At 46.2% G+C, this 19,405-nt stretch overlaps 1 protein-coding gene across 14 annotated transcripts in view; it reads right to left on the minus strand.

The window, feature by feature from the left end:
- LOC123155894 (thylakoid membrane protein slr0575) overlaps positions 1-3,662 on the minus strand; it is a 40,397-nt gene extending 36,735 nt beyond the window's left edge. For 4 of the 14 annotated variants that reach the window (XR_006477666.1, XM_044574037.1, XM_044574041.1 and 1 more), the window contains exons 1-4: positions 3,240-3,657; positions 3,068-3,114; positions 2,875-2,977; positions 2,589-2,675 (exon numbers count right to left, since the gene is read on the minus strand). Coding sequence is in view for 13 of the 14 variants with exons in the window: in XM_044574037.1 (XP_044429972.1) it covers positions 2,589-2,675; positions 2,875-2,977; positions 3,068-3,114; positions 3,240-3,467 (465 nt within the window). In the remaining variant the exon portion in view is untranslated. Of the gene's footprint in view, positions 1-2,588; positions 2,676-2,874; positions 2,978-3,067; positions 3,115-3,239 lie in introns of all 14 variants that reach the window. The other 10 variants (XM_044574038.1, XM_044574043.1, XM_044574044.1 and 7 more) reach the window with 6 other exon arrangements.
- Positions 3,663-19,405: the final 15,743 nt, after the last annotated feature.

A 19,405-nucleotide genomic window follows, 5' to 3' on the forward strand; every position in this document is an offset into this window, starting at 1 on the left:
CAACCGATGCTCGACATGTCGCAAAGCTAAGTCAAAAGCTCTATCCCATGGTCTCTATATGCCACTTCCAATTCCATATCACCCATGAGAAGATATTAGTATGGACTTTGTGCTTGGTTTGCCTAGAACTAGAAATGGCAAAGATTCTGTGTTTGTTGTTGTGGACCGATTCTCTAAGATGGCTCATTTCATCCCATGCAACAAGATAGACGATGCTTCACATGTTGCAAATCTCTTTTGTAGGGAAATCTTGCGTCTACATGGAGTGCCAAAGACGATTGTCTCGGACCACGACGTCAAGTTTCTAAGCTACTTTTGGAAGACACTATGCGCCAAGCTCGGGATCAAGCTTTTGTTCTCTTCGGCATACCATCCTCAAACCGACGGCCAAACGGAGGTCACGAACCGAACGCTCTTCACTCTACTACGCGTGTTGATTAAGAAAAACATCAAGGAGTGGGAGGAGTGTCTACCCATCGCCGCGTATGCCTACAATCGAGCACGACACTCTACTACCGGCAAGTCCCCCTTCGAGGTCGTCTACGGCTTCAACCCGTTGTCCCAATTGGGCATTCTACCTCTACCACTACAAGAGCGCATCAACATGGACGCAAGTACACGAGTGAACTACCTCAAGAAGATGCATGAAGATACAAGGCACACCATCAAGCGCCAAGTACAACGACTCGCGACCAAGCTCAACGTCAACAAGCAACCCATTATATTCAACATTGGAGAGCTCGTGTGGCTACACCTTTGAAAAGACCGCTTCCCCAATGAACGCAAGTCCAAGCTTCTACCTAGAGCCGACGGACCCTTCAAGGTGCTCGCACGCTACAACAACAATGCATGCAAGATCGATCTCCCGCGCGACAAGTACAACGTGAGCGACGTCTTCAACGTCAAAGATCTCTCTCCCTACCATGGTGATGAGGCTTTCGATCCGATGTCGGATCTTTCCCAAGGGGGGGGGGGGATGATGCGGAGCATCCCACAGTCATCCCCATGGACCTACCTACGTCTCCCACTATACCGCTTGTACCAATGACAAGAGCTCGAGCAAAGGTTATCGAAGATAAGGTGAACTCGCTCCTCTCCGAACTACCACTTTCTACATATGAGACATGGCTACTACCTCAAGCGGAGACCCTATGCGTGATCAGGTACTTGGAGGAAGGCCACGGATCAGCTACGCCCAACGGACAAGGCGGCGAGGACACCAAGTACAAGGAGCGAGAAGAGAAGCAGCCGAAAAGTCTCCAGCCACCGGACGTCCGAGACGTGTCGGACGCCTGATGCACCAACCCGCCAGGCCAGCCCCAGCCAGCGAACGCTACAGCGGCCGGACGTCCAACGCGCCTCAGACGACCGACACCTCCCAGCGCCCGGACGACCGACGCCACCATCACAGAACCAAAACGTCAGAAGTATGGAGACCACCGGACGTCCGACGCTGGATGGAAATCCGACGCCGACCATCCCGAGCCAAAATGTCGGACATCCAACGTGTACCGGACGTCCAGACCCTCGCAAGCCACCGGATGACCGGTAGCTGTCGGACGTCCGACGCCTGTGTGTTGACAGCGTGTTGGGCCGAGGCCCATGTACCCCTTCGTCCACTTAGACTATATATACCCCTCCTCCTCCCTCTTTCTAGGGTTAGCAATGGTTTAGCTCATTTGAGAGATAGAGCTTTGCTCATCTACTTGATCCCCTTCTCCACCGGAGTTCACAACCTCTATGGAGAAGATCCCCCAAGTGGATTCAAGACCCCTCACGGGAAGACCCCTCAAGACCTCCTCACGGAGAAGAACTTGCTACTTGTATCGTCCTTTGTTGATCGTGGATCTTGTATCACTCTTTATGTTCGAGGATCTAGCGCATGTGTGATCTTTCCCATTGATTTGAGTGTTTCCCCTTGTGTTTTCACTCGTGTTTCCCCTCGTGTTCTTCGTGTTCGTCGTAGGATCACCTCCAAATCGTGAAAGATCGGCCCTAGGGTTTCCACCCTACGTCAGCTTATGTCTTCCTCTTCTATTCATCTTCTTCCCTGTATTGGTGGAGATTGAGGAATCCATGGCTGTAATCTCCATTAGTGAGGAATAGAGAGGGTCTTGCTAACATTTGGTAATTAGAGCCAATCGTTCCTCCATGCAAAATCCACACAAATTCTAGCCATTTTAGGTGAATCAGCTTGGGCTGCCCGCAGTGGGATTGTTACCATCACGTTCTGGACACACTTCAAACTGGGCATGCTTCTGCCATTGCATTACAAGGATTTGAGCTTCTGGAGATATTTAAGTGTGGACAAGATGATGTTGAAAACTGGGCATGTTATTCAGTGTGGTCTCGAGCATATCAGTGAACTCCTATTTAGAACTCCACTATCAGTTAACGCATTGCACTCCTATTTAGAACTCCACTATCAGTGAACTTACCAACTACACGGCCTGGCTTTCATCCAAACAAGCGAACACAACATAGACAGTTTGATCACATATTCACATCATTGATAAATGGTGGCATTTGATCGAGTGCAACGGTGGAAGAAGAGATTGTGTGTCCAAGAGCTCATAAATAATTATTACCTGCTTGAGGATAGGGGTAGCACACTTCTCTCTTAGAGCGAAAGCATCAGAGTAGGTTATGCAGGGCACTGGTTTCAGTTCAGCATACTGCATATATAATTCAAGAATCAACACATACCTCGACAAATAAATCAATAAACAGTCCAACCTAAACTCCCAAGGATCTTAAGCATGGCCAATCATCTCAAAACATATTTTCAACTATAAATCCACAAGACGCATAACTTTTGTACTAAAAGACAAATAACTGACAGAAGCACTAATATTAATCGAAGAGAGTTCTTGCCTTTAAGGCCATGCCTATGATTGTGAGAGGAAATCCATAGGTTAGCATCAGAGCAGACCACTCCGAACCAGGGAGAAGATTGAAATACGCCCCAAATCCATACCTGGGACGCAAAAAACGCATGAGCCACCGATAGAAAAGCATTCTGGATCTCTCTGATTTGCACAATAGGATCTGCAACATTTGAACTTACGACAAGAGGGAGCCACCTATCCCTAGTCCAATCACACCAAAAGACACCTGCAGATGGAGGGGGGGGGGGGGGTATTCAGCACCAAACGCACGCCAAATTCTAAGAACACAGCGCTACCGCTTGCTTGTTGCTCCTGGCTCTCAAGAACCAAGAAAACGACCAAGCCACTCACCTTGGCGAGGGTGAACTCATCGTCGGGGATGACGGCCTTGTCGTCGGCTGCTCCGGACGATGACGCGGGTGCGGCAGGAGGCGAAGAATCCGCAGCTCGGACCAGCGCACCGGTGCGACTCGGGCGGCATGGTACAAGGAATTCATTTCTCGCCAAGCGGCGAGAGGGGAATGGCGCCGGGAGGGCAGCAAGAGCCCGGAGTAAGTTTGCGGTGCACTGCACAGACATGTCTCTCGCCGCACGTCGCGGCACAGCCACTAGCGTGTAAATCAATCCCAAGGATTTATCCTTGGGAAGTGAGTGTTTGTTCCCCGGGAATTTCAGTGGAACAGAGAGATGAGAACGAGATGGTGGCTGGGGTTTCGGCTCGTGGACAGGGGAAACTGGGAGAGTGGATCACGCACCCGTCTAGGTCAGGCTCAGCCTATCGCGGAAGATAAAGGGTGAGTTTGGATGGTGTCCTGACCATTGTGCCTGGAAAAAGTTACTCCCTTGTTTCATAATATAAAAATATTTTTGACGCTAGAAAGAAGTAGGTGTCTGAAAGCTGTCTGATACGTAAGTGTCTTCATGCCTGGTCAGGCTAGCCTGGATTAGGGCATGTACAATGGTGGCATATGGATACATATGCCTCATGACAAAAAGTAATTTGAGGTACCTACATTTTTTTTTCTCCCTAATGCAAGCTATCACTAGTGGGCCTAATTATGAAATAGAAAAATAAAGACTCTAGTACACATGCATCTCTACTTTTCACTCCAACCTTTTCAGTTTTTGTCACTGGACCACACTTTTCCTCTTCAAGCACCCGCCTCCTGGAGAGGATCCCGCTTCCCTATCCGAACCTACTTTACGTCATATCCGATCCTACATGACATGCGAGGCATCACCTTGAGGCTATGCATTGTATATGCCCTTAGAGGTGTTTTGATCGTAGCCTGGCCTAGCATATTGTTAAATGGACCAAAAGTCAGCAAATCTGGTATGCAACAGCAGATTATTCTTGGAATGGGTGCCAGGTAAACCTGAGAATAGTTTGTAATCCAGTCCAAACCGTGCATCCACAAGTTCACCGGCCAAACCAAACCAATCCAAACTATAGCTGCTATAACCCAAACCAAACCAAACTGCTCGTGTCAAACCAATCCAGCCCATTCCACAAATACAGTTTCAGCCTACAGTTTCAAACTATGGACATGTACATATCTCTACTTTTAATGGAGGAGTTGGTAGCCTGGTATGATCGTCTGGTTCTTATTCGTCACCTCCCACCACCCCCACCAACTGGTTTTTATCCTTTCCATTAAAAAAACAAATCTTATTGAAAGAGATATCTTGTTTCGTGCTTACTTTGACAGGTTCTGATTCATTCCAATCACGTAAATAAATAGGTGATTAAGAATTCAGAACTCGCACCATATATTTGAATTACCTTCCTAAAATATAGACGTAATATTTTCCTCGATAACCTTCCAAAACAAAATGTGATATTCCTTAATAAAAAATCATTAATCATGCACACTATGTTGTTATTATTATCTCCACTATTAATTGACTATCACAAGTTTCCTAAATAACCAAAGAACATATATTTTACTTGTGGGCATACGCATCCGCGCGGCCCTACGGAGGACGTCGTGCGCGACACTATGAAGGATGTCGCGGCCGGGCCTAACACTTGCGCGATACTCGAGAATGCTAAGGCGTGCATCACGACGTCAAGGACAACCATGAAGGAAGGCGTGTCATCATACCACCACGTACATGTGTTCGTGGACATTGTCATATTATATTTCTTGTCATTAACACACAGAGACACACAGACTACATTCTCAAATCAAGTGTGTCCATTCAAATGTCAAGAAATTTGTTAAGGAAATATGTCCTACAATACTTGGTAGTCGTCGTCATTCATAGCAGCCATTCATGCGAAAATCTCTACTCCTAATAGAAAGAGTTGGTAGCCTTATATGGTTTATTTTCGTCCGATTTTTATTCGTCACCTCCCACCACCCCCACCAACTGATTTTTCTCCTTTCCATTAAAAAACCAAATCTTATTGAAGGAGATATCTTGTTTCGTGCTTACTTTGGCAGGTTCTGATTCATTCCAATCACGTAAATAAATAGGTAATTAAGAATTCAGAACTCGCATCATATATTTGAGATTACCTTCCTAAAATATAGACGTAATATTTTCCTAGATAACCTTTCAAAACAAAATGAGATATTCTTCAATAAAAATTTATTAATCATGTACACTATGTCATTATTATTATCTCCACTATTAATTGGTTATCACAAGTTTCCTAAAGAACAAAAGAATATATCTTTTACTTGTGGGCGTACGCATCCACGCGCCCCTACGAAGGACGCTGTGCACGACACCATGGAGGATGTCGCGGTCGGGCCTAACACTTGCGTGATACTCGAGAATGCCAAGGCGTGCATCACGACGTCAAGGACAGCCATGACGGAAGGCGTGTCGTCATACTACCACGTACATGTGTTTGTGGACACGGTCATATTATATTTCTTATCATTAATATACAAAAACACACATACTTCATTCTCAAATCAAGTGTGACCATTCAAATGTTAAGAAATTCGTTAAGGAAATGTGTCCTACAGTACTTGGTAGTCGTCGTCATTCGTAGCAGTCATTCATGCGAAAATATTTTGGAAATCAAGCACTAAATCAATTTGGAAATAAAACCATTAATGTAATTAATTAACTAGACAGTTAATTATGTATGCAATTAATTAGGTCCATTTAAATAGAATTTTTTTTGCATCCAATTAATTTTGAAACCAAGTCATTAATGTAATTAATGGCTTAGGTAGACACTTAATTATGCCTACAGATAATTAGAAGTAGAGATTTCTTTTTCCAATTAGGCGGGTCATTAGTTGATTTGGTTAGGCGTGATTATTTGTGTAATTAATTAATTAAGCAAGCAGTTCATCGTGTTGAATCATTTTAAAAGCACTCGTCGGGAAGGATGATCAACGGGCTCTCGGCGACATGGTCGAGCACCACTTGCCAACATGGACAACAGACACCATGTCGCTCGCGACATGGACGACCTAGCGTTCACCAAGATGGATGACGACCATGCTCTGCAAGATGTCCACATGTTGACGGTTTCTGAAACGTTCACGGATGAGTACAACACGACACTAGATTGGCGAGGTGGTTCATGCTATAGTTGAAAGGAAGAGTGCTCCATGAATAAGAAGGAAAAAGGAACTAAAGCGACCAAGTGGTCCATGGTGTTGGAGATGGAAAGAGTGTTCCAAAAATATAAAGCGAAACAAGAAAGAAATAGTATTATAAAAAATAAGTAGGAATGAGAATTAAAACTGACGAGGAAGGAGGAAGAAGAAGATGATGAGGCGTCGCTGACAAACGCGTTGATGTTGGCGTCAACGAAACGGGTTGGCAAAGAGACTAGGAGTAGAAGATGTGGGGAAGGACATGGAAGAGAAGAACATCAATTATCCCTTCTAGCAATGAATGGTATCTGGGCTAGAGGTGGAGCTTATTGGTGACTAGGAATCTCTACTCCTAATGGAGCAGTTGGTGAATAGTCTTCACGGTTTATTTTCGCTGGGTTTTTTCGTCTCTCCTCCCACCACCCCCCTCCCATCCTGGTCCATCAGTTTATTTTTCTCTCCACTCTTTATTACAATCAGGACTTTCCTAATGTATAACAAATCATGGATCTAACTTCGTTAAATTATGCATATCAATCAATTCCTTTTATTGGTTCAATTTGTCTTAGAAACAAATAACAAATTTTTAAGAAACAAATAATAGATTTGAATCTAACTTTCCTAACTTATCTAAATCAATCGATTTCTCTCATTAGTGAAATTTGTTTTAGGAAACAAATAACAGACACGTCACGAACTTTCCTCCCAATAAATAGTTTCTTAACATTTGCAAAAAAAAATCAGACACGTCACAAACGGGCAGGTACTGATATCATGTTACCAAACAATAAAACCCCATTTGCGTAGAAATCAGTTCAGAATCCTAACTTTCCTAAATTTTTACCTTCCCTTGATAACTTCCAATATTTCCTATGTTTTACACCTATTGAAGGAAATCACCCCTCCATCGATATTAGCATTTTTTTGGACTGAGATCTCCGGGTTATGATTTTTTTGCGATTCTTTCCAATTGTGACCTCTCCTTCCGCTCCGGCCCCTTCTCGCATAATCACCTCAACCACAGCCAGCTGACGCCACCCTAGACCTCTTGCCTCTCCACACCTTCTCCGCCACCTCCTCCTCGTACTCCATTGACAATCCCTCTGCCATGTTTGTCCACGGCGGTGTCGAGGGCATGGCGCAATAGCGTACCAGTGGTAGAGCAGCGCATAACAGCAGGAAGAAGCACGCAGCAGGCGAGGCGAGGGGTCGACGGTGGAGGGCAGAGATGCGGCCGGCGTGGTTGAGGGGGCGGCCGATGGAAGATGGCCGTGACAGGAGGCGGCGCGAGGCAGGGGCGCGACAGTGGGGCGAGCGAAGGGACAGGCGGCAGCAGACGGGGCGAGTGCAGCCAGCGAGAGTGTGACGCGTTGCCAGGGTGTGCGTCGTGGGGCACAGTGGTGCGGTGGCTGTGGCGAGCGTGATGGCAATGGCGGGCGCGACGGACGCGGTGTAGCACATGCGTGGGCATGGAGAGCCAGAGAGGGAGTGGCCCCACGGGCGCGGAAGAAGAGCTGAAGGCTCGGGCATGGGCGCGCATAGGAGCGAGCATGTGCCACGGGGTCAATCCGAGGAGCTCAGTGGCTACCCCTGCAATGGCCATGGCGGACGGCGGTTCTCGGCCACGGCGAAATACCAAACGAGAGCAAACGAGAGGGGAAACTAGGGAAAGGCAAGAGGAGATCACGGCGGTGTCAATGGCACCCTAGGGGAAGACAGGGGAGCTTGGGGCGGCGCGGATTGAACGACAATGTCGCGGTGGCCGAAGGTTGAGGAAGACGGCAACGACGTTGATTTGGGGGTGCTGGACTTGATCTCGTTGGCGCAGACGAAGTAGCATAGGCATTCGGAGCTCCCCGACAAGCTCCTAGCCAGCAGGGAGGGCAGTGGCTGTGTGGACGGGGTCGGTCATGGTGGCCGTGGCATCTGACTTTGTCCAGTTCACCAGGATCGAGCGAGCGAGGAGGATAAGTGGATCTGGGAGGGGGCGTCGAGGAGGAGTGAGGCCATGGGGGCACGGGGGGCAGGGCGTCACCCTTATCCATTCCCCTTCGATGTCGGCGAGGTGGTCGAGTGGGAGCCCGACTCTGTAGCGATGGGCTCGGGGAACAGGAGAAGACGACCGTGCGGGGACTGAACCACTGGGCCGGTTCGGTGGCAAGGCCCGGGGGTAGGGGGAATCCCCTTTTTCATCGTCCTTTTTGGTTTTTAATGTATTTTAATCCGTTTCTCCTTTTTAACATCGTTTTCTATTTATTCTTATATCAACTAAATGGATTTTGTTAATTGTGAAACTACGTACACAATTCGAGCACAATATTTTTAGGTGGCACAAAAAGTTTGGGGCCAAAAGGAAATACATAAAATTAAGTTTATATTTAATTGGTTATTTTAACTACTGTTGGACCTCTTACTAATTTGACAAGATTTAATTTTTGGGTCAAATAATGTTGGGCTCAACATGTGAAAGATCAATGGAGTTTATAGAATATGGTGAACATTCTAGTTTTACTGTTTGACGAAATAATTTATTTGACTTTATTTTGAATTTGAATTGGGCTTTGATTTTTATCAAATGGCAGTCTGGCTTAGAAAGCCTGATGACATGGCATCATTAGGGGGAGGTCAGTGTGCCTGACGACTTGAGGTGTTACATAATCTTTTCATTTCTGAAATTTCATTGTTAAATGATTGGGGAATATATCACACTATCCATTAGTTCAGTCAAGCTCACCACAAGTTCACACATTATTGACAATTGAGTAAGTCTTATTGGCGGGGAGAATAGGCTATGTGCGTGTGTGTGTTAGAGAGAGAGAGAGTGAGTGAGGAAGAGGGAGGGGGAGAGAGTGTATGTGTGAGGATTTGATGGTAAAAAAGGTCGTCAATGTCGTAATATTGAACTCTTAAAGTTAATGTGGCCCCGTTGCAACGCATAGGCGTTCTTCTAGTACATTCAGGTTGGCACGGCACTTACTTCCCATGTCAGTGTGCATTTGCGAAGTTGAATGGACTTTTGAGACTGGTCTCTAAAGTTATTTTTTTTGTCAATAGTATGTGTTAGTTTAATCCACTTTATTATACAGTAAATATGAAAAATTTCATCTTTGTTGCAACGCATGACGAAGGTGAGGTGGGTGTCATTTGATTTTAAAGAAGGAGGTTCCAGCGAGAAATGTCCCACTATGGCAGAAAACCGAGTGAGAAAGGGAGGGTCCGAAAGAAAAAGGGGGTGATACGTTGTGGGGTGGTTTTTTTGTGTTGGGCCCATGTGTTGGAGATAACATGGGGGGTAGTCCGAACAACCGCAGTTCTCCCCCATATATGGTCTAAATTTGGGGGTGGAGCCTACTAAGCATTCGTTTGATGTCCGAACACGTCCGGACCTTTGAGAACAAATGAGATTTGACCTTACAGACAACCTTAATCATTTGTTTAATTAATTTATATATACATTTCCCGTAGTAACGCACGGGCGTTCTACTAGTACTTCCTTGGATACATGTTGATGCATCTTCTCCCTGAATGTGTACATACGCACGTGGACATCAAAAGTTGATAGTACAATGACGAAGCTACGGACCTCCGGTCATCTAACTGGTACGACCTCTGCTGCCCCGTGAAAAACTGCTGGCCATGGACGCATTATGCATGCTGAGATGAGTTGTGGCAGCAACTCCACTAACTGCGCACTCTACTGCACGCCCCTGCAGGCTGCAGCAATGGCGGAGGATGGTCTGCGCGTGAGTAGGGCGTGGCACTTAGAGGCGGCACGACGTGGACTGGCGTGGGGGCACGATGGTGCTAACAGTTCACCTTAGAGCTTCGCGGCAGCGAGAGCACATGCGGCCGGTGTGGTTTCTCGTTTGCGCGATCAATCACCACGCCGAGCCTCGCCGGTGTGCCGAATAGACCATCCTGGCCGTGGTGAACCTCGCATCCCAAGGAATAGGTCAGAGACACCTCAATCGACAGCACGGTCACCGTCTTTCCTCGCAGAGCCAGATACGACTAGATGAGTTACGACCGCGTAACACGCACGGACGGTTGCGGTGCTCCTTCTCTGTCCCCGAACACAACCCATGCATGAGCAGGAGATGACGGCGGGTCAGGGGGCATAGCATGCGCGGATGAGGATGGAAGTGGAGGGAGATGAAGGCGATGGCCAGAACTCGAGCACGGCGGCAGCGATGGCTCGGCGACCCCCTAACCCAGTTGCTCTATTTGGTCTGCGTCTATGGGTCGAAGCTGATTGAGACTAATCGATCTCTATCCAAACCAAACTAAACCAGTCCGGTAATGGGTAAAGCCCAGACCAAACCAAATTAATTTAGCAGCTTAGCTCGTTTCGTCCAATCCAAAGGCAGACCATATGAAAACTGAACTGAAACCGTAGTTTCAGTCCAAACTATGCTGAGGTTTAGTGCCAGGCCGCTGCGCTTGTGCGCCAGGCTACCCAACTCGGAGGCCTGTCCGAGGGAGTGAGGTGCCTGGATTTACAACTCAGGCTAAGCAAGATCCACATCAATCGATCCAGGCCAGCAGACATATTTTCAGGACATCAACCAAATACAGTCCAGATACTTTCAAGGCAGGCTCGAGGCCAGGCATTTTTTAGCGTGGACTTGATCCAAACACGCTCAAAAGCCGCTATGCTACCCCCATAGCAGGAGCGTTTACATCGCGCGAACGATCCAGGTCGTGCGATCTATCGTGCCAGGTCCTTATTACGCCGATGTCAAAAATCCGCCCGCCCATCTCATTGCATGTCGTGGCTTCGAGTCTGAGTGGATGACTGATACGTCTCCAACGTATCTATAATTTTTGATTGTTCTATGCTATTATATTACCCCTTTTGGATGTTTATGGGCTTTATTTTACACATTTATATCATTTTTGGGACTAACCTACTAACCGGAGGCCCAACCCATACTGCTGTTTTTTTGCCTATTTCAGTATTTCGAAGAAAAGGAATATCAAACGGAGTCCAAACGGAATGAAACCTTTGGGAGTGTGATTTTTGGAACGAACGTGATCCAGAGAACTTGGAGTGCAAGTCAAGAAGCAGCCGAGGCCTCCACGAGATAGGAGGGCGCGCCCCACTGTCTCGTGGGCCCCTCGGGCGTCCACTGGCGTACTTCTTCCTCCTATATAAGCCTATGTACCCCGAAAACATCCAGGGAGCCAACGAAACACAATTTCCACCGCCGTAACCTTCTGTATCCGCGTGATCTCATCTTGGAGCCTTCGCCGGCACTCTGCCGGAGGGGGAATCGACCATGGAGGGCTTCTACATCAACATCCTTGCCCCTGCGATGAGTTGTGAGTAGTTTACCACAGACCTACGGGTCCATAGTTATTAGCTAGATGGCTTCTTCTCTCTTTTTGGATCTCAATATAATGTTCTCCCCCTCTCTTGTGGAGATCTATTCGATGTAAACTCTTTTTGCGGTGTGTTTGTAGAGATCCGATGAATTGTGGGTTTATGATCAAGTTTATCTATGAATAATATTTGAATCTTCTCTGAATTCTTTTATGTATGATTGAGTTATCTTTGCAAGTCTCTTCGAATTATGAGTTTGGTTTGGCCTACTAGATTGATCTTTCTTGCCATGGGAGAAGTGCTTCGCTTTGGGTTCAATCTTGCGGTGTCATTTCCCAGTGACAGCAGGGGCAACAAGGCACGTATTGTATTGTTGCCATCGAGGATAAAAAGATGGGGTGCATATCATATTGCTTGAGTTTATCCCTCTACATCATGACATCTTGCTTAATGTGTTACTCTGTTCTTATGAACTTAATACTCTAGATGCAGGCAGGAGTCGGTCGATGTGTGGAGTAATAGTAGTACATGCAGGCAGGAGTCGGTCTACTTGTCACGGACGTGATGCCTATATACATGATCATGCCTAGATAATCTCATAATTATTCGCTTTTCTATCAATTGCTCGACAGTAATTTGTTCACCTCCGGCCCCTGAGTCCAGACCAGCCCCGAGCACGCCAACACTCTGGTTAGCCCGGAACCCGGCCGGAACCTGCCCGGAACTTCCGGAGCCCGGAACTTCCGGCCCTGCCCGGAACTTCCGGCCTGCCTGCGTGCAAAGACCCATGTATCCCCCCTCTCACTTACCCCTTCGTGGGATAGCACTATATATACTCCCCCACCTCCTCCTAGTTAAAGTTAGCATTGATTTAGCTCAAGTTAGAGATAGAGCTTCGCTCATCCATCGGATCTCCTCCTCGTGAGAGACCGCGGCCTCTTCGGAGAAGATCCTATTGGATTCAAGACCCCCTCGTGGGAAGATCCCCTTGTGGATTCAAGGCCTCCTCACGGAGAAGATCGGTTACCTTTGTATCCTTACCTTTGTTGACTTTGGATCTCGTGTATCTCTTTGTGTTCTTTGATCTAGCACTTGTGTGACCGATTCCTTGTTGGTTGAGTGTTTTCCCTCATTCCTCCCCGTGATTTCCTCGCGTTCTTCCGCGCATTCTTCGTGTTTCCCCGTAGGATCCACTCCAAACGTGAAAGATCGTGCACATAGGGTTCCACCCTACATCATGTTGGTATCATGAGCCAGGTTGATCACGTTTTTGGAGCCCCTACCCCGTGTTTTCTAGCTTGATTTTGTTGATTTCGTCCTAAATCCGAAAATCCCCACCAAAAATAGCCCCAAATTTTTTTGTGATTTGTTGGTTTGGATGATGTTTTGTTGATTTTTATCCATGGATTCGTTGTGTTATGAGTGGATCTAGCATTCCCCTTCTTTTCCCCCACTTCCATCCACGAAATCGTCTCAATTTTGACCCTGAAAATCGAGTTTTTCCGCCCCCATACTCAGATCTGGAATTTAGGGTTCGTCCCGGACGAAATTCCACGACCCCCGAAACTTCCGGCCTCCCCCGGAACTTCCGTCCCCCGGAACTTCCGTCCTTACCCCGGAACTTCCGGGCTAAACAGAGAGTTTACCCCAAAATCCCCCCTAACCCCGGCACTTTTTCTGCGACCCCCGAAACTTCCGGCCACCCCCGGAACTTCCGGAGCCCGGAACTTCCGGCCCTAACCCGGAACTTTCGGCCTAACCAGAAAGTTTCCCCGAAATTTCAGCTTCAGCCTCTTTCACCTTTTTCATCATAACTTTTCGCTCCAAACTCCGATTTGAGTGTTCTTTGGCTCGTTTTGAAGGTATCGACGTGCCCGAGGTCCTCACGTTGGTTTCACCACCATTTGACTCCATCAAATTTTTGGAACTTTGGCATCTTTGCCTAGGCCTTCCACCATAACATCCGCATTGCCACCACCGACTTTCGCAACCTAACCCATTATGATCCCCATAGCATTTGAGGTTGTTTGAGTAGTGACTTGAGTCTCCTAAGGTGTTTAGGCTACTTAGGGACGGTTGCTTCTTCCTCAACCACCACCATAACTTCCGCATAGGCTTGCCCACCATACACTTCCGCCATCCCCAACTTAACCCAATAGTTGTTTGAGCTTCTTTGCGTTGTGGCTTGTGTCTCCTAAGGTGTTTCGGCTACTTAGGGACGGCAACTTCAACACCGACACGTGTATAGCCCATCATCCCACTTCCGGTTTGCCAAGTGCAAACCACCACCACATTCCCGCTACCACCATTTGACATTTGACATTTGAGATTTTGAATTAGCGGTTTTTCCGTTTCCTAAGGTGTTTCGGCTACTTAGGGACGAGACTCCATCATCTTGGTTTCTACATCAAGAACACCGCCACTCATCATCGACGGATGGTAACCTCCATATCATCTTGGTATCGTGGTATCCCTCCTTTGTATATTCCCTTGCCATTGCATTGTTAACCCCTAGCCCATTTTGCGTTACTTGCCTATCGAGACTAGCCATTTGAGTATTGCCGGCAACGTTACTTGTGCACATTAGTGATCATACTTCCCATAGCATACATACCATATCATCGTGGTGCATATATTGCTATCATATCTTGTGTCACAAGTTTGTTCCCGCATATACACAATTGCTATCTTGGTTTGTGCATTGTGCAAAAATGGCCATAAAATAAATAAATAAATAAAGCTTTTAAGCAAAAGAAAAAGAGAGAGCAAAGAAGCTTGTAAGCAAGTGCCATAGCATCATACCACATTGCATATAAGATTGTCATATCCGATCATCTTGGATCATCTTGAGAGAAACACTGGGAACCATACATACATAGCATACTTGGGATAAAAGTTGCTACATTTTGCATCTTATAGGTTGTGCACAAGTGTCATATCCGCATATTGAGCAATCGTGCTAGCGTCTCTCTTGAGTTGTGCAACACGAGCGTTTTTCGTGGATTCCACATTTTGTGCTCATTCCTTGGTTGCATGACCCCATTTATCTATCCGTGTGTGTGTTTCCGTGTGCCACATATTGCTATTGGTCCATTTGTTTCACTTGCGAATTTGTGAATCTCTTTCAACATTATTGACTCTTGCTAACATTTTGCATCAAATTTTTGTGCCACTATCCTCACCGAGCTCCACCATAAGCTTTACTTGTGTAGGTGTGAGAACCGACAAGAATTGGTACCAAAAGTGCTATTTCATTGTCCGCATTTAAGTGAACTTGATTCATTGTCAACATCGGTCAAGGTACATTGGTATAAGTTCTTCTCTTTCTCCCACTCATATTTGCTCGAGTCTTGTGATGGATAGGCAAGGCATTTCCTCTCCGGTCCTCGACAACAACGACGGCGTGAACAACTACATCACCAAAGCGTCTATCTTCGATCTACAACGACAAGTGCAAGGCGCACAATCAAGATTGCAAGAGCGCATCGAGAACATCTCCATCGACATTCGTCATTCCGAAGCAAGGAAAAGGGACTACATCGACAAGAAGCTTGCCGCACATAAAGAGGAGCAAGATGCAAGGATGGAGGAGATTCAGACCTTGCTCAAGTCTACTTCCCCTTCATCATCTTCAAGATGGCGACATTCAAGCCACAAGTCTTCGGAGCGCGAAAAAGATGCAAGTGCAAATCGTCCTCGTCCACATCTACATGGCGACCATCATCACGTTCGTGATCAACATAGTCAGGAAGGACAAGTCACCTCCAAGCATCATGTGCACGACGACAACGAATGCCAACGAGCTCAAGCATGACAACGACATCATCATCATGAAGATGCTCCACAAGCGCAAATGCACAAGTCCCAACAAGCCCTACTTCACGCCAAGTCCAAGCTTCATAAGCAAAAGAGAAGACCGCGAGACGAGCACCACCAAGACGGCGCTACGGCTACAACAACTACTTCGGCATCTTCGCCAAGTGCTATCAAGGCATCTTCGCCTTTGGACGTACGACATCTTCGCCTACTTCCCACGTGTACGCCTACACCGACTTCATCAAGTCCAAGGCGACCACCTACAAGCAAGGGCGACACTTCCATCTTCGGAAGCCCCTCAAGGAAGATGGCAGAGCATGGGAAACTCCCTTCGGTCATGGAGATGAGCTACGAGGTGCCACATCATATGGGCCTCCAACACCAAGACGGCGACAAGACGGTCGAGCAAGGGCCATCCCCTTCGACTACGACGACGAGCGCGAACCTCTTCAACAACATGAAGACGACGCCCACATTGGACTCATACTCCGAGTCAAGATATGCGACTGCGCATGGAGACATTTGCACCAACATCTCTCCGACACCCACATATGTCGAGATGCCCCATTTGCCATGTGAGGAGAGCCACAAACACATGAGTGATATGAGTGACTCCACCATACATGACATTGAGAGCATTTCCTATGAGAGGATGAGTGTGACCACCACTAGCCCCACACATGAGAGCATGCCACACATCCTATGTGAGGTTGAGCGCCATTTGAGTGACTCCACCAACCATATGAGTGAGAGCATCCTTGAGGAAGTGAGTAAGCCACAACACTTAGAGAGTGAGGTAGTTGACATGGCATGTGAGGCCACTATGATTCCTAACGACTTAACCTCTACTCCTAGTGTGTTTTCTTCTTTGGTGCTAGGTCTCCTACATGATGACACGCCTATCCTCGACGAGTCCATCCCTTCAATGGAGACGACGATGGCCATGGTGGACAATGATGCACTCCCCACATGGTTCCATCAAGATGACGATGACCACGACTTGATCTCCAACACCTCACCTACAACACATGAGCCATGCTCCAAAGGTAACATAGGTGATGGTGCTTCTCTCGTCCCACTAGTGGACTCTCTTGACATCGATTGCTCCCATGATGTTGACCCACCTATTCCCATGCTTCATGCAAGTGAGACTTCTTCATGCCTTGACTTACCTATTTATGATGAATATGATGATGAGCATGTTGAGTTGCCTAGTTGTGATGCTATGCTCCATAGGATATCATGTGAAAATTCTTTTGGTCACATCATGTTTGACAATCCATTGAACTTTTGATATGCTATGAGTGACATCTCCCATATTGCATCATTTCAATCTCAACATAGTATCTATGCACGCCCCATTAAAATAAATCCCACTTGCACTTATGGCATAGATGATGAGATGATGGTCATTGGCTTTTGTTTTTCATGTGATGATATTGCCATGCTTCCTTTACATGATTTGCGCAATTCATCCACTATGCCATGCCATGATCACATTGTTTCGAATATGCATTGTTTTGGATGTTGTCAATATTCTCCATGTGATGTTTCCATTAATGCTCATGAGGAGACACCCATAGTTTCCTCATACATATTAGGAGATTTTGATGCATCTCATACTTTGCATGATTCTCATAATTGCGTGCACCATATGCATTCCATGAATAACAATGCTCTAGATATTGCTCGTGATGCATTACACAATTTGAGTATCCATTATGCTATACATAATAACAAACCTATCATGATGGATGACATGTTTCTATATCACGCATCTTATTTATTTGAGCATTGGCTATTTTGTGCTAACCGACACATGCATGTGCGCATCATGATGGATGATGTGTACACATACCATGCACACACAATTTTTCCTTTGTCTTTGTTTTGTGTAGGTACTTATGAACAGTCGTCAACCTCACAATCCCATGAGTTGACGAAACGAGCTCTTGAGAGCAACGACGCTTTGGGATACCGTGGACTATCCTTACCACCATTCCCTTCGCGCAAGGACTACGCGCAACTCTTTTACTTGGCTCTCACACGTCTATGGGCTATTTACCACTTGTCACCTTACGCTCATTTTCCCGTGTTCACTTTGCATGTTATACTTGCTTCTATGCCTTTGCCATGCAATTGTGACCCTTGCTTGCATCTACCCATGATTCATCATTATGCTACTCATATGTGTATTTGCATGCTTGGTGGAGATCCTCGTTGCTATTGCCATGTTTACCATGTGCTCCATACTATTGATGCTTGTTGTGTTGGGAGAGTCATGATGCCCCCTTGCTATTTACATATGGTCTCTCGCCAATACATTGATGACACTTTACTCATATCTTGCTTTCATGCTTGTGCTATGTCAAGTCCATTACTCATGCCCACTATTTGCACACATGACATGCTTGCCATGATTCCTTCTAGTACGTTGCATCTTCGCACTACTAGCTTGCTTGACTTGATTGCTATGATTGCTTGCTATGTTGCATCACCCATGTTCCACTATTACTTGCTTTCTTGGGTTGATGACATATTTGTTCATGCCTCTCACTTGATTTGTCTTGATCATTGTCTCTTGTCTCCATTAGTTGCATCTCTCATATCACCTTGTGTTGAGTGCCAACTTGCAATGCTTATTGATCATGGAGACTTGGACATATTACGTGTGAAGCATGCTTGTTTGATTGAGCCTATTGTATTTGGTTGTTCTCGCATCATATGCCTACATACTATGCAATACTCCCTTGTCATTTCTTATGATGAGCATGATACATACACTTGTTGGGTATCTTACCACACGAATGATTGGTTTTGCCATTTCGCTAACCTCATTTGTTTTTCCAAGTGTTTGTCATGTTCTTTCATTTTGAAGGATTTACAAGGCGGTACCACCACGAGACATATTGGTTATGTGAAGGCATACATGATGTGCAACTCCATCATCCTTGAGAAACCCCTAAAGGTGAACTCATTCTCTTTGAGCCATCCTCAAATACGCATATTGGATGGGTCACTCTTTCATTGTTGTTTCCTTCTTGTTGTCTACATGATACATCTCGTGAACGGAGGAAAGACATTGGAGATTGGCTACATGGACCTTCACATTGAGGAGCGCTCGCACTTATTGGATGCATCTTCGGAACTCCACTCATGCCTCGACATCGAGCTTTGGTACACCAACACCTCCATATTTGTTGATTGTGCTCATACATGTCATGCTCGATGGACTTATCATACTCACCACAAGTTTGCACCCTATGCATGGATTGACTCACATTATGATTGCCTTGTTGCATCTTGTATTCCCATGTCATCCATGATATATGAGCTTGTGCATTTCCTTAGCAAATTTGTTGTGATCTTTCTTGATGGAATATTCATACATAATGATCACATTGCCTACCATCAATTGCATGATAACATAATCATATTGAGCATCCATTGCCATATTCATGCTATTGATAAACCGTCTCACTATGACATCATTTTGCACCGTGGTTGCCTTGATCATATTCACAACACATTTGTATGCACAATGAATGATTTTGATCCCATGAATGCTTTGCATATCATTCTAGATCATCTTGATAAGCTTCATGTGCTTTGTCATGACCAATCTTGCCGCACGGACTCATTCTTACATGATGGACACTTTGTGTGCGCTAACCATTGTATTTCCGAGTGTCGCTTGTGTTTGCTCATTTTGCATCTACCACATACCGGAGACACCTTGGAGTACTTGGATTGCGCAATTCCTTCACCTACGTCCAACTACAAGTCCGCCCATGACACCCGTTTCCATGGTG

Source organism: Triticum aestivum, chromosome 7B, assembly GCF_018294505.1.
Source record: "Triticum aestivum cultivar Chinese Spring chromosome 7B, IWGSC CS RefSeq v2.1, whole genome shotgun sequence".
NCBI classification, from domain to species: Eukaryota; Viridiplantae; Streptophyta; class Magnoliopsida; order Poales; family Poaceae; genus Triticum; species Triticum aestivum.